The sequence below is a fragment of the Elgaria multicarinata genome, chromosome 15, assembly GCF_023053635.1.
Source record: "Elgaria multicarinata webbii isolate HBS135686 ecotype San Diego chromosome 15, rElgMul1.1.pri, whole genome shotgun sequence".
NCBI lineage: Eukaryota > Metazoa > Chordata > Lepidosauria > Squamata > Anguidae > Elgaria > Elgaria multicarinata.
The window spans coordinates 7514082-7527228 of NC_086185.1; the positions used below are offsets into that span (position 1 = coordinate 7514082).

Here is a 13147-nt window from a genome sequence, read left to right on the forward strand (position 1 = left end):
CATATGAAAAGGAGGACAGGGCTCCTGTATCTTTAACAGTTGTATTGAAAAGGGAATGTCAGCAGGTGTCATTTGTATATATGGTGAAATTCCCTCTTCATCATACCAGTTAAAGCTGCAGATGCCCTGCCCCCTTTTAAATCTGGACACTCTAGTATAGCTCCTGCACTTTAACTGCTGTGATGAAGAGGGAATTTCACCAAGTTCTCCATATATACAAATGACACCTGCTGAAATTCCCTTTTCTATGCAACTGTTAAAGATACAGGAGCCCTGTCCTCCTTTTCATATTTTATTTATTTTATTTATTTAAGGATTTTTATGCCGCCATTCAGCCAAAAAAGGCTCTCATGGCGGCTTACAAAAGTATTTCTTGACAGTCCCTGCCCACAGGCTTACAATCTAAAAGACATGACACAAAAGGAAAGGGGATTGGGAGGGAGGAGGAGGAGGGGGAAAAGGAAAACAAATTCAGGCACTACAATCTTAGTTGGAAAGTTCAGCAGTTACAGGTGACAGCAGGAGGGAGGGGGCTCTCAGCTGGAGCTGGATCCAGGCACGGTGGAGAGGTGCCTGGCTGCTGCTTCCTCCCTCACTGGTGGCCTCTCCAGAGACAGTTGGTAGCAGGAGGGAGGGGGGCTCTCAGCTGGAGCTGGACCCAGGCACGGTGGAGAGGTGCCTGGCTGCTGCTTCCTCCCTCACTGGTGGCCTCTCCAGAGACAGGTGACAGCAGGAGGGAGGGGGCCCTCAGCTGGAGCTGGACCCAGGCATGGTGGAGAGGTGCCTGGCTGCTGCTTCCTCCCTCACTGGTGGCCCCATATGGTCACCCTAATCAGAGTAATCAATTTGATGCAATTTTTACAGCTTCTGGTTCCTTCTGTCTCCCTGACACTTCTCCAAGTAGCACACTGTTGGGTGCAGTTGCAACTCAACATGGCTGCCTGCCTCAGATACTGGAGGTAGCACACAGCCGTCAGGACTAGCAGCCATGGATAGCCTTCTCCTCTTCCAGGAATGTATCCAACCCCCTTTTAAAGCCATCCAAATTGGTGGACATCACTACATCTTGTGGTAGTGAGTTCCATAGTTTAACTATGCACTGTGTGAAGAAGGACTTCCTTTTATTGATTCCATAGGCATGCACCTTAAAGGCCCCAATTGTAGTGGAGGAAGGGAAAGCATGCTTTTTCTCACCTCCATTGATTGCATTTTCCCCCCAGGGATGCTAAAGGCAGCTGCCATTAGCATGCCCGGGGGAATTATGCACTTTCCGGATGCTCAGGAAAGTGCTTTCCCAACCTCTTTAACATCCCTGATTTGAGCAGTGGGATGGGGGACAGGGAAGCTGAGGCAGTCCTGGGAGATTAAGGTGTGCCTGGGCACACCTGGCACAACCTGTGCACACACCTATGATTGATCCTGAATCCCCCAGCCATCAGCTTAATGGAAGGACCCCCATAGAATTCCTCCGCACACTCACACATTGAGGACACCACCTTTCTCTCTGCTCTTACATTTCATGACTGGCAGCTGAAGATGGAGGTTGACTCCTGAGAAAAGCATTGGGTCTTAGATGATTCCAGGAGATATGAATGGACTGCCTATGGCGTGTCCCCAAAATGGGTTTGGCATCTTGGGTAGCTCCTTTAGAGGTCCAACTGGTTCTGACTGAAACCCAGAATGGATTTACAGCCCCACCAAAATCAGAGCCAACGGCCTCTACTGGGTCTGACTCCATGCCAGGAAGCTTCTTATGTTCATACTCTAGATGAGGCCTAACCAGTTCCTCTCTATTCGGCCCTGGTTAGGCCTCATCTAGAGTATTGCGTCCAGTTCTGGGCTCCACAATTCAAGAAGGATGCAGACAAGCGGGTCAATTTCAACATATCCAATCTATTTGCCTGATCCCGATGGAAACCTTCAACTTATGGCCTTCTGCAGCATTTCCACTAGTCATTGCTAATGCTCCCTCCACATTTCTGCCAGCTAAAGTTGACTAGTATTAGAAAAACCACAACAATCAAACAAGACTGGAGTGTGTTCAGAGGAGGGCAACCAGGATGAGCAGGGGCCTGGAAACAAAGCCCTATGAAGAGAGACTGAAAGAACTGGGCATGTTTAGCCTGGAGAAGAGAAGATTGAGGGGAGACGTGATAGCACTCTTCAAATACTTAAAAGGTGGTCACACAGAGGAGGGCCAAGATCTCCTCTCGATCCTCCCAGAGTGCAGGACATGGAATAACGGGCTCAAGTTAAAGGAAGCCAGATTCCGGCTGGACATTAGAAAAAACTTCCTGACTGTTAGAGCAGTGCGACGGTGGAATCAGCTACCTAGGGAGGTTGTGGGCTCTCCCACACTAGAGGCATTCAGGAGGCAGCTGGACAAGCATCTGTCAGGGATGCTTTAGGGTGGATTCCTGCATTGAGCAGGGGGTTGGACTCGATGGCCTTGTAGGCCCCTTCCAACTCTGCTATTCTATGATTCTATGATTCTTACTGTCCCCTTATTCTCCCCCCACAATTCATTGTCCCTTCCCAAAAACTGTGGAGGCCAAGTATGTCTAAATATAGGCAATTTCCCACATTTTAGTGATGGATTATGTGGCTGTTTTTACAAGCACAGGCGTTTTGCAAAGGGGGCTGCACCATAAAACAGGCAGGCTGCAGGGATCTGCCTCACAGCGTCCACACCCATCGTGTTCACTGGGCAGTGGAAATCCACATGCCTGACACAGCAAATTACGCCGGGTGACTTTAAACGTTGCCCTTGACAAATAACTTGTAAGGCAGAGGAGGGAGAAACACCCCAAGAACAACGAAACATGACGATGGGTTTTCTGATATCTCTCCCAGATGTTCTGGGGCTAAAATCAGCAATAGAATGAGCATTGGAGTAAGGACAATCTTAGGCCTGTCTACTCAGAAGTAAGCCCCAATGGGTTTGATGGGGCTTACTCTGGGCGGAAGTGTGTATAGGATTGCAGCCTTCATCTTTGCCAAAGGAAATAGTTTCAGAACAGAGGCGAACAGGAGAGGGTTGGAAAAAGGGAAAAAATTGATATTACATAGGGCGGATGTGAACAGAAAACTCCCACGTGTTTCTACATGAAAAGCAGCCTGGGAGGCTGCTTGAGCTGAAGTATTGGGGGACAGGGAGGAGGGAAAAGCAGGTCTGCATCACCTTTTCCCTCCATGCCATTTGAGGAGCCTGCTGGAATCCCGCTTTCTCTCCGTGTGTGCCCAGGTTACGGGCGTGGAAGTGAAATTGCATTTGGAGTTGTAGCTTTGCATGACCCGTGTGTCTCTGTCGAGTGGCATAATGCCACAGAACTGGATCTCAAAATACGGGGTGTTTTAATAGTTGGGGCACAGGATATATGTGCCAATAAAAATGCACTATTATTAACAATAATAATAATAATAATAATAATAATATTAATAATAATAAGGATGTATGTGTGTTTGTCTGTCCCGTCGGTGCCATAGCGTCAAGACCATGACACCTAGACCCTTGAAACTTGGCAAGTATACTAAGGGGACTGTATGAGTGTGCACCGTGTGGTTGTGTGGTTGTTTTTAACATGCATTAATTGCTTTAATTAATTTTAATGTGTCTATGCAATTGATGCGTGCAGTAATATCGTCTTCCACAAAGCACATAGCTTTTTGGTCCATGCAGTTTGAAGGCACAGGAGGTTAGTAGGTAGAGGGGCAGTTATATGCCAGCTTCCTCTCCCCGCTTCTGTGGGTCAGCCCCCTCTCAGGGGAATGGAGTGCCCAGACCTCTCCCTCTGGGGAGCTATGGGAGTATACTATGGCAGGGACGGTGCCATAGGGGTGCCAGCAGGCATGGCTTTACACAGGCGGAGGAGGTATAATGTGTCCAACTCTGTCATTTGTGGAAGTTTGCTTGAAAGCTTCACCGTATCAAACTGTGCACTGCTGCAACCCATGCAAAGCTGGCATAAACATTAAAATGGGTTTTCCCAGCCGTAGGGAATCATGCAGGCATACGAGCCTGTTAACGTGTTGGATTCAATACATATCTTCTTTTTTAATGTTATTTATTACGGTCACAGACCAGCAAAATCAACACCAAAACATGCAAAGGATAGATAAAAAGTGACATAAAAACAATATAGAGTTTGGTGAGTTGCTTCTCTCCAAAGGATTGCAACGTTATTTTTCTAATTTGCATTGAGGTCATGAGAAACTATGGCCACAGCTAGACCTAAGGTTTACCTGGGATCATCCAGGGTTCGCCCCTGCCTGAGCACTGGAACCCCTGTGTGTCACCTAGATGAACCGGTTTGACCCCTGGACGATCCAGGGATAAACCTTAGGTCTAGCTGTGGCCTGAGAGACCCTTTCAGTAATATGGGAGGACACATGCCTTAAACAGATTAATACCAATGTTGTGGGGTTACATCCAGAAAAGGCTGTTCATAAAGGAAAGATTAACCTTTTTCTGTATTCCTCAGACATGTTACAATGCAAAATGACATGTTCTGCAGAAACTATTGCTCCAGAACCACAGGGACTTCTCTGTTCATTAACCGGGATTTTACTAAATCGTCCTTGTAGTAGTGCTGATGGCAACACATTAAAGCGAGCGAGGGTAAATGCTCTCCTATACTTGGGAATGGTTAAAGCATACAGATATGAAGCTGCAGTGAGACCATAGTTATTAAGATTATTGTAGTGCAGTGGAGAGCAAGATTTGTTAGCAGCAGTATCCAATACATATCACACAACACAGAAGTCCTGACATTTCCTTTTCCTCTTCCTTCCAAAGCATATTCAAAGGTTTGAAGTACCAGTAGGCCACAATCCATGGCGTACACTGAGCCTTCAAAATGTCGCTGTTTAGCTCAGATGCCTCTGATCTGAAACCTCTTGCTCCTTTGATTGAGTTCCCAGCTTCACAAATGAAACAACAATAACAACAACAAGCGCTGACATTCCTCAGTAGCATAAAAATTCTGGAGGGTTTCTTTTTACATGATATTCCGCCGCAGATGTGAAAGGGCTGCAGCCACCCATGAATTTTGCAGGTCAAGGAAGACCGTTTCCTTTGCACTGAGCTTCCAACCCCATGAAATTCCTTGCATGCCAATTATTCAGGTTCTAGCAAACAAACGCTTTGTTGTTAATTCCATTTCCCACAAAAGCTGCTGAAAGTGGCTGTGTATGAAAGGGAACATCTAACATTCCTACTGCTAACATTACCAATCCCATACCGAGTGGGCAAACCACCTCAGCCTAAGCCCTATGCGTCTCCTGCTCACTTGTGAATAGACATGCAGAGGATGGGTATTTGGGGTGCTATTTGAAAGTGCTGCTGAGTAGTTCAATCCTACTTACGTGTGAGTAGATATGCAGGGTGTGGGTTCTTGGAATGTATTTGAAAGTGCTGCTGAGTATTCAGTCCTAGTTACTTGTGGGTAGACAAGCCGAGGGTGGGTATTTGAGATGCGATTTGAAAGTGCTGCTGAGTAATTCAGCCCTACTTACTTGTGAGTAGACGTGCAGAGGGTGGATATTTGAATGCAGTGTTGAGTAATTCAGTCCTGCTTACTTTTGAGTAGACCTGCAGAGCTGGGTCCTGCTTATTTCTGAGTAGATGTAAAATGGGTAAGAATCACATTTTGGCCCTACCCACTTTTCCTTTGGCCCTGCCCACAGATGAAATGCTGCCTCCAAGACTTGTCCCAGGTTGGAATTCGACCCTTGGAATGAAAAAGGTCCCCTGCCATTGCTCTAGAAGCACCTCACACCTAATTTTTGAAACATGAAGTCAGTGTAAGGCATCAGCAACAGCTTAAGGTTACCCCAATCAGAATTCTGGGATATGGAAGTCATCCTGGGAGAGACATGCTTAAACAAAGATATGAAACCCTCAGACGCTTGGTCCAATTGACCCAGTGTTGGATTACAACTCCAGTCATCCCTGCCAGCTGGGTCTGATAGGGACTAGAGTCCAAAATATCTAGAAGGCACCGGGGGGGGGGGGGGAGGCTGCCTACTGTAACTCAACATATGCACATATATTGCACTCTGTTTACCCTCACCCATCTTACAATTCATCTTCTTGACAGGAGAGCAGTGGGTGGCTGGGCCAGGGTATGTGCCTTCTGAAAGTTGGGCAGCCCTTGACAATTTTCCTGAGATGCAGACTCCACCCTCATTCATCAGCCAGAGAACCACTGGAAGGCTGCCCACACGGCCCTGCCTCCCAGGAAGAACAATATGGCAAGCGGGACAGTGACTTGGGCCAATGAGGCTGCAGGGAGCTTGCTTCCTACCACTGGCTGCCAAAAAGAACACCTAACAGAACTTTGTAACTAAGAACCAGTGCCTGAGTTTGCTCTCTTTTTTTCCCCCCTCCTCCCTCCAAACGCCTTTTCCTTTGATGTCGTGGCTTGTCGATTAGAAAGCAGAAGGGCCGTGACTGTCTTATTAATAATCTTTCTAACCCACTTCGGGAGACCTTTCCAGCTGGTAGAGTTTTCAGTGTTTATTTATTCACAGTTGTTTTTTCCATCTGCCACACTGGAGCCATGTTATGTCGTGTTGGTTTGCTAATTGCTTCTCTTCCCCACACCCCACACCCCCATCTTTTCCAGATGATTCCCTATTTTCCATGGGCAGTAAGGTCACTGGGAAGTCCTGCGAATACAATGGCACAACCTACCAACATGGGGAGATGTTTGTGGCAGAGGGACTCTTCCAAAACAAGCAAGCCAACCAATGTGCCCAGTGCAGCTGCTCTGTAAGTAACACAGTTGCGCTCAACTCTGCCATGTGCTGGTGTGAGACAAGCCTACTGGGTCTTCCCTAAAGGCCAAGTTACATTTACCAGCAGTGATGTAGGACACACTTCCTTGTGATGCTTGCAGGGACTGGAACAATGCTGGTTCTGGGATTTGGAGGGTCTCTGGACAAGACACCCACAATGGAGTCTGCCTTCTCACCACCATTGCCACTAGCACCTCCTCCTGCTCCTCTTTCTCTTTTTCTCATCATTGCTACATCACTTCCTCACGTGGCAAGCAGGGAGCCAGTGAGAAAGTAGGCCATGGCTTCTCCGATTCCACCTTCTCACCACCACAGTGCCCAGCCACGCCTACCCTTGATGCCGGTCCGTCAGCATCGCAATCACCCCCAGGGAATTTAGAACTTATCTTCATCAGCTACCAGTCTGCTTCCAGGCTCTATCCAAAGTGCTGGTCATGACCTACAAAGCCTTATCTGACTTGGCATCAGGCTACCTGAGACACGGCCTTCTCCCATACAAGCCCGCCTGGGTTTTATGGCATTATGGGGAGGCCCTTCTTCCAGACCCACCGCCATAAGAGGTGCACTTGGAGGGGACACAAGAGAAGACCGTCTCAGTGGGAGATCCCAGGCTCTGGAACTCCTTGCCGAAGGAGGCTATGGTGGCTCCCTCTCTGAGGGCCTTCCACTGACAGGCAAAGGCATTTTTATTCAAATAGACCATTGGCCTGTAAGCTGTTCTGTTACTGAAGCAGGTTCTATTGGGTACGGTGCAGCAGTTTCTGCAGCTGAAACTCTCCCCACGGCCTGAGTTTGATCCCAGTGGAAGCTGGTTTCAGGCAGCCGGCTTGGGTCGACTCAGCCTTCCATCCTCCCGAGGTCAGTAAAATGAGTACCCAGTTAGCTGGGGGAAAGGTAATAACGGCCGGGGAAGGCAACGGCAAACCACCCCGCTACAAGGCCTGCCAAGAAAACGTCAGCGAAAGGTGGCGTCCCTCCAAGAGTCAGTAATGACTCAGTGCTTGCATGAGAGGTTCCTTTCCTTTCCTTTGTTTTAATTATTATTCGTTTCTATGATTGTTTTAATGAAGCATATTATAATCTTGGTTTTATTACTGTTGACCACCTTTTTTTTATGGAAAGGCAGGGTATATATAACTGAATAAATAATAAAATATCATCATCTTAATCACCCCAGCAGAAATCCTGGTCTTAAATCTAGACAGGGATTTTGGTGACTATTGTTTAACAAGGGTGGTCCTCACCTCTGATGGACATGACATACGAAACACAAGTTAGGGATAACCCGAAATATTCTTCATAAATATCTCCAGCTGTGTATTGGAACCAATAGGGTTCTTTGTTCTCCTCGCCATTTTAAAAGAGAGCATCTCAACACTGATGGCCAAATCTTTCCGCTTGGGTTTCTCTGACCTTCAGATATATTTGATCTGAAGTTCTTTCCAACCTGTTTATTCAGAAATCTGCAAATTTGGGTAAGTTCTTATCAAATATCAAACCGAAACAAAATTCTCACCCGTTCTACACCAGCCAAATTCAATAGGTCCAGTTATTCCCATTATGGAAAGGACCATGACTTACCTTCCTGTCATGTAGATGTTAAAGAGGAGAAGCCTGTTAGAAAACAAAGCGATGGCCACCCTATCTCAGCACCAAAACCATAGCTGAATACACAAGAGTTTCAAAGCCAGACTTTGAAAAACTAAGCATTCAATGCCCTGAGCCTGGATGGACAAATCTGTCCATTTCAGTGTCTCCCACTTCTAATTTTTGTTAAAATCTCAAGTTCTTTTCATCCTATTTATGAAGAGTGTTGTGAACTTTATTCAGTTCTCATAAAAAAAAACACTAAAAAAAAACCTGAACTCTACAAAATGATCTCCTAATTCTACTCTCTGGCAAGCTTATCTGCCATTAATGATCTCATTGACGAAACCCTTAATCACCTTCCAAGGAATCTCAGGGTTTCCCCCAAAGACAGTCTGAAAGCCACGAGAATAGGGCATTCGGGGAGTTTTGGCTTATCGCTCACATCCTAGCATTGTAGGGATCCGAAAAGATGCACTGCCAACTTTTGCCACCTTCCTTTGAATCCGTGTTATTGCCAGGTCAATGGCATGAGGATTCCAGCTCTTTCATTCAGATGCACAACAGCTTGTCTTGTTTAAGCAGCACTGCAATTAATTAAAGAACACTTCATAAAAGGTAAAGAAAGTTCTTCGGATCCTTTGCTGCCGTGGCAACCATCTGCTGTATGGATCAGCGTGTTTCTATCGTGCACTAACTGGTCTCCTTGTTGTTTCTCTTTCTTTTAATGGCAGGAAGGAAATGTATACTGCGGCTTGAAGACATGTCCCAAATTAACTTGCTCCTCTCCAGTGTCCTTGCCTGATTCATGCTGCCCAGCTTGCAGAGGTAAAAACAAACAAATATTGTCCACAGAACTCATCAATGTCTTGAGTGAGCCCAGCAGTTAAGCACAGTTTTCTAGCAGCTAGAACAAAGTCCAGCCTTCCCGGGTGTCGTGTTGCCTCTCATCGAAAGCAGGAGTGTTCTGAGAAACACGACAGCTTGTCCGTTCAAGAAGAATAGGAAGCCACTTCTCAAATGCCCGTAATTTTAGAGCGCCTGGTGTGGAGGCCGGTTCTGGCATAATCTAACTGACTTTCTCACACCTTCCTTCCGCGCCATGCATTTCAGTTTCCGGCAGACCCTAGCATCAGCTAGCTTATCAGGACACTCACCTCCGGAAGAAAGCTCACTTCCCACTGAGTGTGTAGGATTTGGCCTTGAGGAGATAACCTGTGGAGAGGGTTGACTCCCAACTGGGGAATCGCCCGTGAGAGCTTCCTCCCCCACTGGTACAGGCTGGCTGGTGTCTGACTCTGCGTCTTCCTAGTTCTGAATCTGATTCTGATTGATTAGCTGAAACATCTTCTCCCAAAACAGGGGCAGTAGGGTTAGACATGACACCGGGGCTCCAATCCATCCCTCCGGGTTAAGTGACATCATTCCATGTGCTCCAACATTACAAATGGGATATTTAAATTCCCCTCGGAAAGTGAAAGGTTCACTGAACCAATATCAGGATAGGAGCAGAAATGGCAGGATTTAGATGAGTTAGTTGTGCAAGCTTGGCTGAATAACGAAAATACTAGAATTCCTTAGATAGCCATCCAAGCTCAATACACATACAGACATTACAAACATAGTAGAGTCTACCAAGAAAAGCACGTAATTCCACATTTTTTGTGGAATCCTATTAAGGAACCAAATGGACCTTTGATCTAATCCAGCAGGGCTCTTGTCCTGTCCTTAAATAAATATTAGTGGAAGGCCTCACAATACAAAGGAACGTATGATTCAGTCTGAAAGGAGAGATGCTATAGATATACAATCGGAGATTGTGGTTGACCACAGTTCATTATACATGTTTTCTATTTGCTGATGTAAACAGTAGCTACTTATCCAATTAACAGACACTGCTCCTGAACTGCTATTTTTAGCTTTTGAGGGACGTTGGCGTATAGAATAACCTTATACGGTGAGCGGGATTTTGAGCTGAGGAGTCAGACTTTCAGAATCCAACCATGGTCTGTCTGCACCATCTATGCCACACCCCAATTAGTGTTTGAAAGCAAGTAAAGAGAGTAGTGCTGAATGTTTTTTTTTATTTAAATGGTATTCAGGTTTGTTTCGAGTAATCAAATCCAAGATTTAGAAAAAAAATATTAGTGCCATTGAAATCGTTGTTGTTGTAATCATTATCATTGTCATTGCAATCAATCTCCCTTCATGTTGGCACGTACAGTTTGGTCATCTCTGTGTGGTTCTGATGGAGTAGTTTGTACGCATGAAAATATCAGCAAAATCTCTGGTGTATGATTTGTTGGTCAGTCTGTAGTCCTAGGAAGTCTGAATAGTGTTTGCTCTGCCACACATAGCAGCGTTCGCTATGTTCTTGGGTATATAACAGCCAATTCAGTCGTTTTACCATTTTCAACTGAATGAAATGAGTTTAAATGGCTTCCCTGCTGTATGGATTGGGCTGTTATATAGAGAAATAGAGAAATAAATCACGAGATAGACAGAGAAAGAGATAGAGTGATAGAGAATGAGAATTACGTGGTTTTGTCATGACCTGGTCCTCAAGCACTAGTCATAACCTGGACAAGGAAACGGAAGAACCAAATTAACCCAGGTCATCAGTACCACCTGCAGAAGTACAGACCATACTACTGAGCCTGAATCTGGCCACCAGATGGTGTGGCCAGATGCAAAACAAGAAAACCAGGCTCCTACATCTTTAACAGCTGAGGAGAAGAATAGAATTTCAGCAGGTGTCACTTACATGACAAGCTATACTTGCCGAAATTCCCTCTTTGACACTACCATTAAAAGTGCAATAGCTCTGTCTTCCTTTTCACCTGGCCACCCTAAACCTGGAAGTCCTAGAAGCTTTGGACCATTCCTCTTCAGCTGGACTCCTCTGAGGGACTCATCATACTAGGCATTTCCAACCCAACAATATCCACTTAACAGTGCAAGGAAGTAACAGAAAGGCAATGGAGTGTTCGGCTCCAGGGCTAAGGGCTGCCCCATTAAGGATCTTCCCTTCAGCAGGAGGCTGGAGCTTGAGGTGTGGAGTACTCAGGGCCAAGAGAGACAAAAGCACTCAGTTGGAGCTGGGACTCTGTTGGACCAAGTAGCCACCTCCTTGTGATCTGTCCAAGGTCCTGTAAGTCTTTTGTTTGAAAAATCACTGTTCTCCATTCCTGGATTTGTATTACAGGAGGGAGCCCTAGTGGGCCATATTTGGTGCCTGGACCTGAAGTTCTGCAGCCCTGAGCAAAGTAATTCCAGTTCTCACCAGCCATCCAAAACTGCTAATGGGATGTCCTACCTCCATCGTCTCTGCTTTTCCCAAGATGGGGAAGTTGTTACATTTTCAGCATCCCTTGAATTATTTCTTTATTTTCCATACCTCTTGGACTAATGTATGAATCAGAACCTAGTTATCGACCGGCTTTAACACTCTCAGAATGTTCCAGTGCATTCACTCTGTATGTGTGTGTGAAAAATGCATTTGGAAATGTAGCTTTTGAGTGAAAACACATTGAAAACTACATATTTAGATAGGTATTTAAATGCAAGTTTCATGCACGTTTTTTTTTTTAACAAAAACTGCAGATTACTGCAGAAACAGGATGGGATGGATGTGAAAGTGTCATGGCCCAGAAAAAGACTGGTTCCCTCCTTCCTAGCAGTGTGTGTTGACATTACACTTCTGGATTTCGTTCCCCTCCATCTTGGGATATCACAACTGGCTCCAGTAATACATGTCAGTATTGTTTCTTATACACAGGTGATGGGGAGGTAACGTGGGGCAACTCAGACGGGGACATCTTCCGGCAGCCCTCCAACAGAGAAGCTGTAAGTCAAGTCCATGATCTCATCCCAAAGGAAAGAACATTCCCAATGAGCTGACAGCAAACCTTAGCAAAAATGATGACTGTTGTATGTGTGTTTTTAACTGCACACCCATCCTGGTTCAATCTGAGAACGTCTGGCTGATGCTGATGTGGTAGCTTTGTCATGAAGACCTTCTCTGGAAGTCGAGGAGCTGACTAAATTCCTTGGAAACTAAAGTGGCAGGTTTCCGAGTTCAGCGACTTGAAATTCGGAGAGGACGGCTCTGTCTCTCCTCTTTGGCATCTTCTATTTTTTCTGTGTTTTTATTTCATCCATCTGTTTAGGCCCCGGTTTCTCTTTTTTGCAGCCCATGAAGAGCTGAAATGCAAACAATGGCAAGCATACATTTCATGGCCCTGTCTTCAGGGCGAAGGGAAAGGATAGGAAACATCCTTTGTTTAAGCAAAATAATTATGGCAAAGGAAACGCAGAAGATTGCTTATTTCTGCGGTTGGAGTAGAGTGTCGTGCCAATCAAAACAACTTCTATATCCATTTCTGCGGCCACTGAATCAGCAAAAAGTTTGGAGAGCCCTTTTTTGTGTGTGTGTGGAGTGTGTGTTATGTTGGAAAGCATAAAAGCATAGGAAGAGCCATGCTGAATCAGGCCAAAGGGTCCAGCATTCTGTTCACAAAGGGGCTGTCTATATGGTCTGGAAGCCCTGAGGTGGCTCCACGGTGGTGCTACATCAATTATATGACACAGCAGCCACCTTGAAGCCATCATGGGGCTTTCCAGAGAAGCCTCACTTTTTAAAAGTCAGGGATTTACCCTGACTTTTCAGGATGGAGAGAGGCGAACATGGCCCTTCAGGTATCTAACCTCGCTCCATCCCTGATGTGGAGGCATGGCCGGGCAGGTAGCAACCACTGATTGG

At 45.9% G+C, this 13147-nt stretch overlaps 1 protein-coding gene across 1 annotated transcript in view; it reads left to right on the plus strand.

The window, feature by feature from the left end:
• Positions 1 to 13147, plus strand: part of CHRDL1 (chordin like 1) — a 45618-nt gene that overhangs the window by 12405 nt on the left and 20066 nt on the right. The window contains exons 4-6 of the mRNA XM_063141864.1: positions 6627 to 6772; positions 9120 to 9213; positions 12164 to 12231. Of these exons, the coding sequence (XP_062997934.1) occupies positions 6627 to 6772; positions 9120 to 9213; positions 12164 to 12231 (308 nt within the window). The remainder of the gene's footprint in view (positions 1 to 6626; positions 6773 to 9119; positions 9214 to 12163; positions 12232 to 13147) is intronic.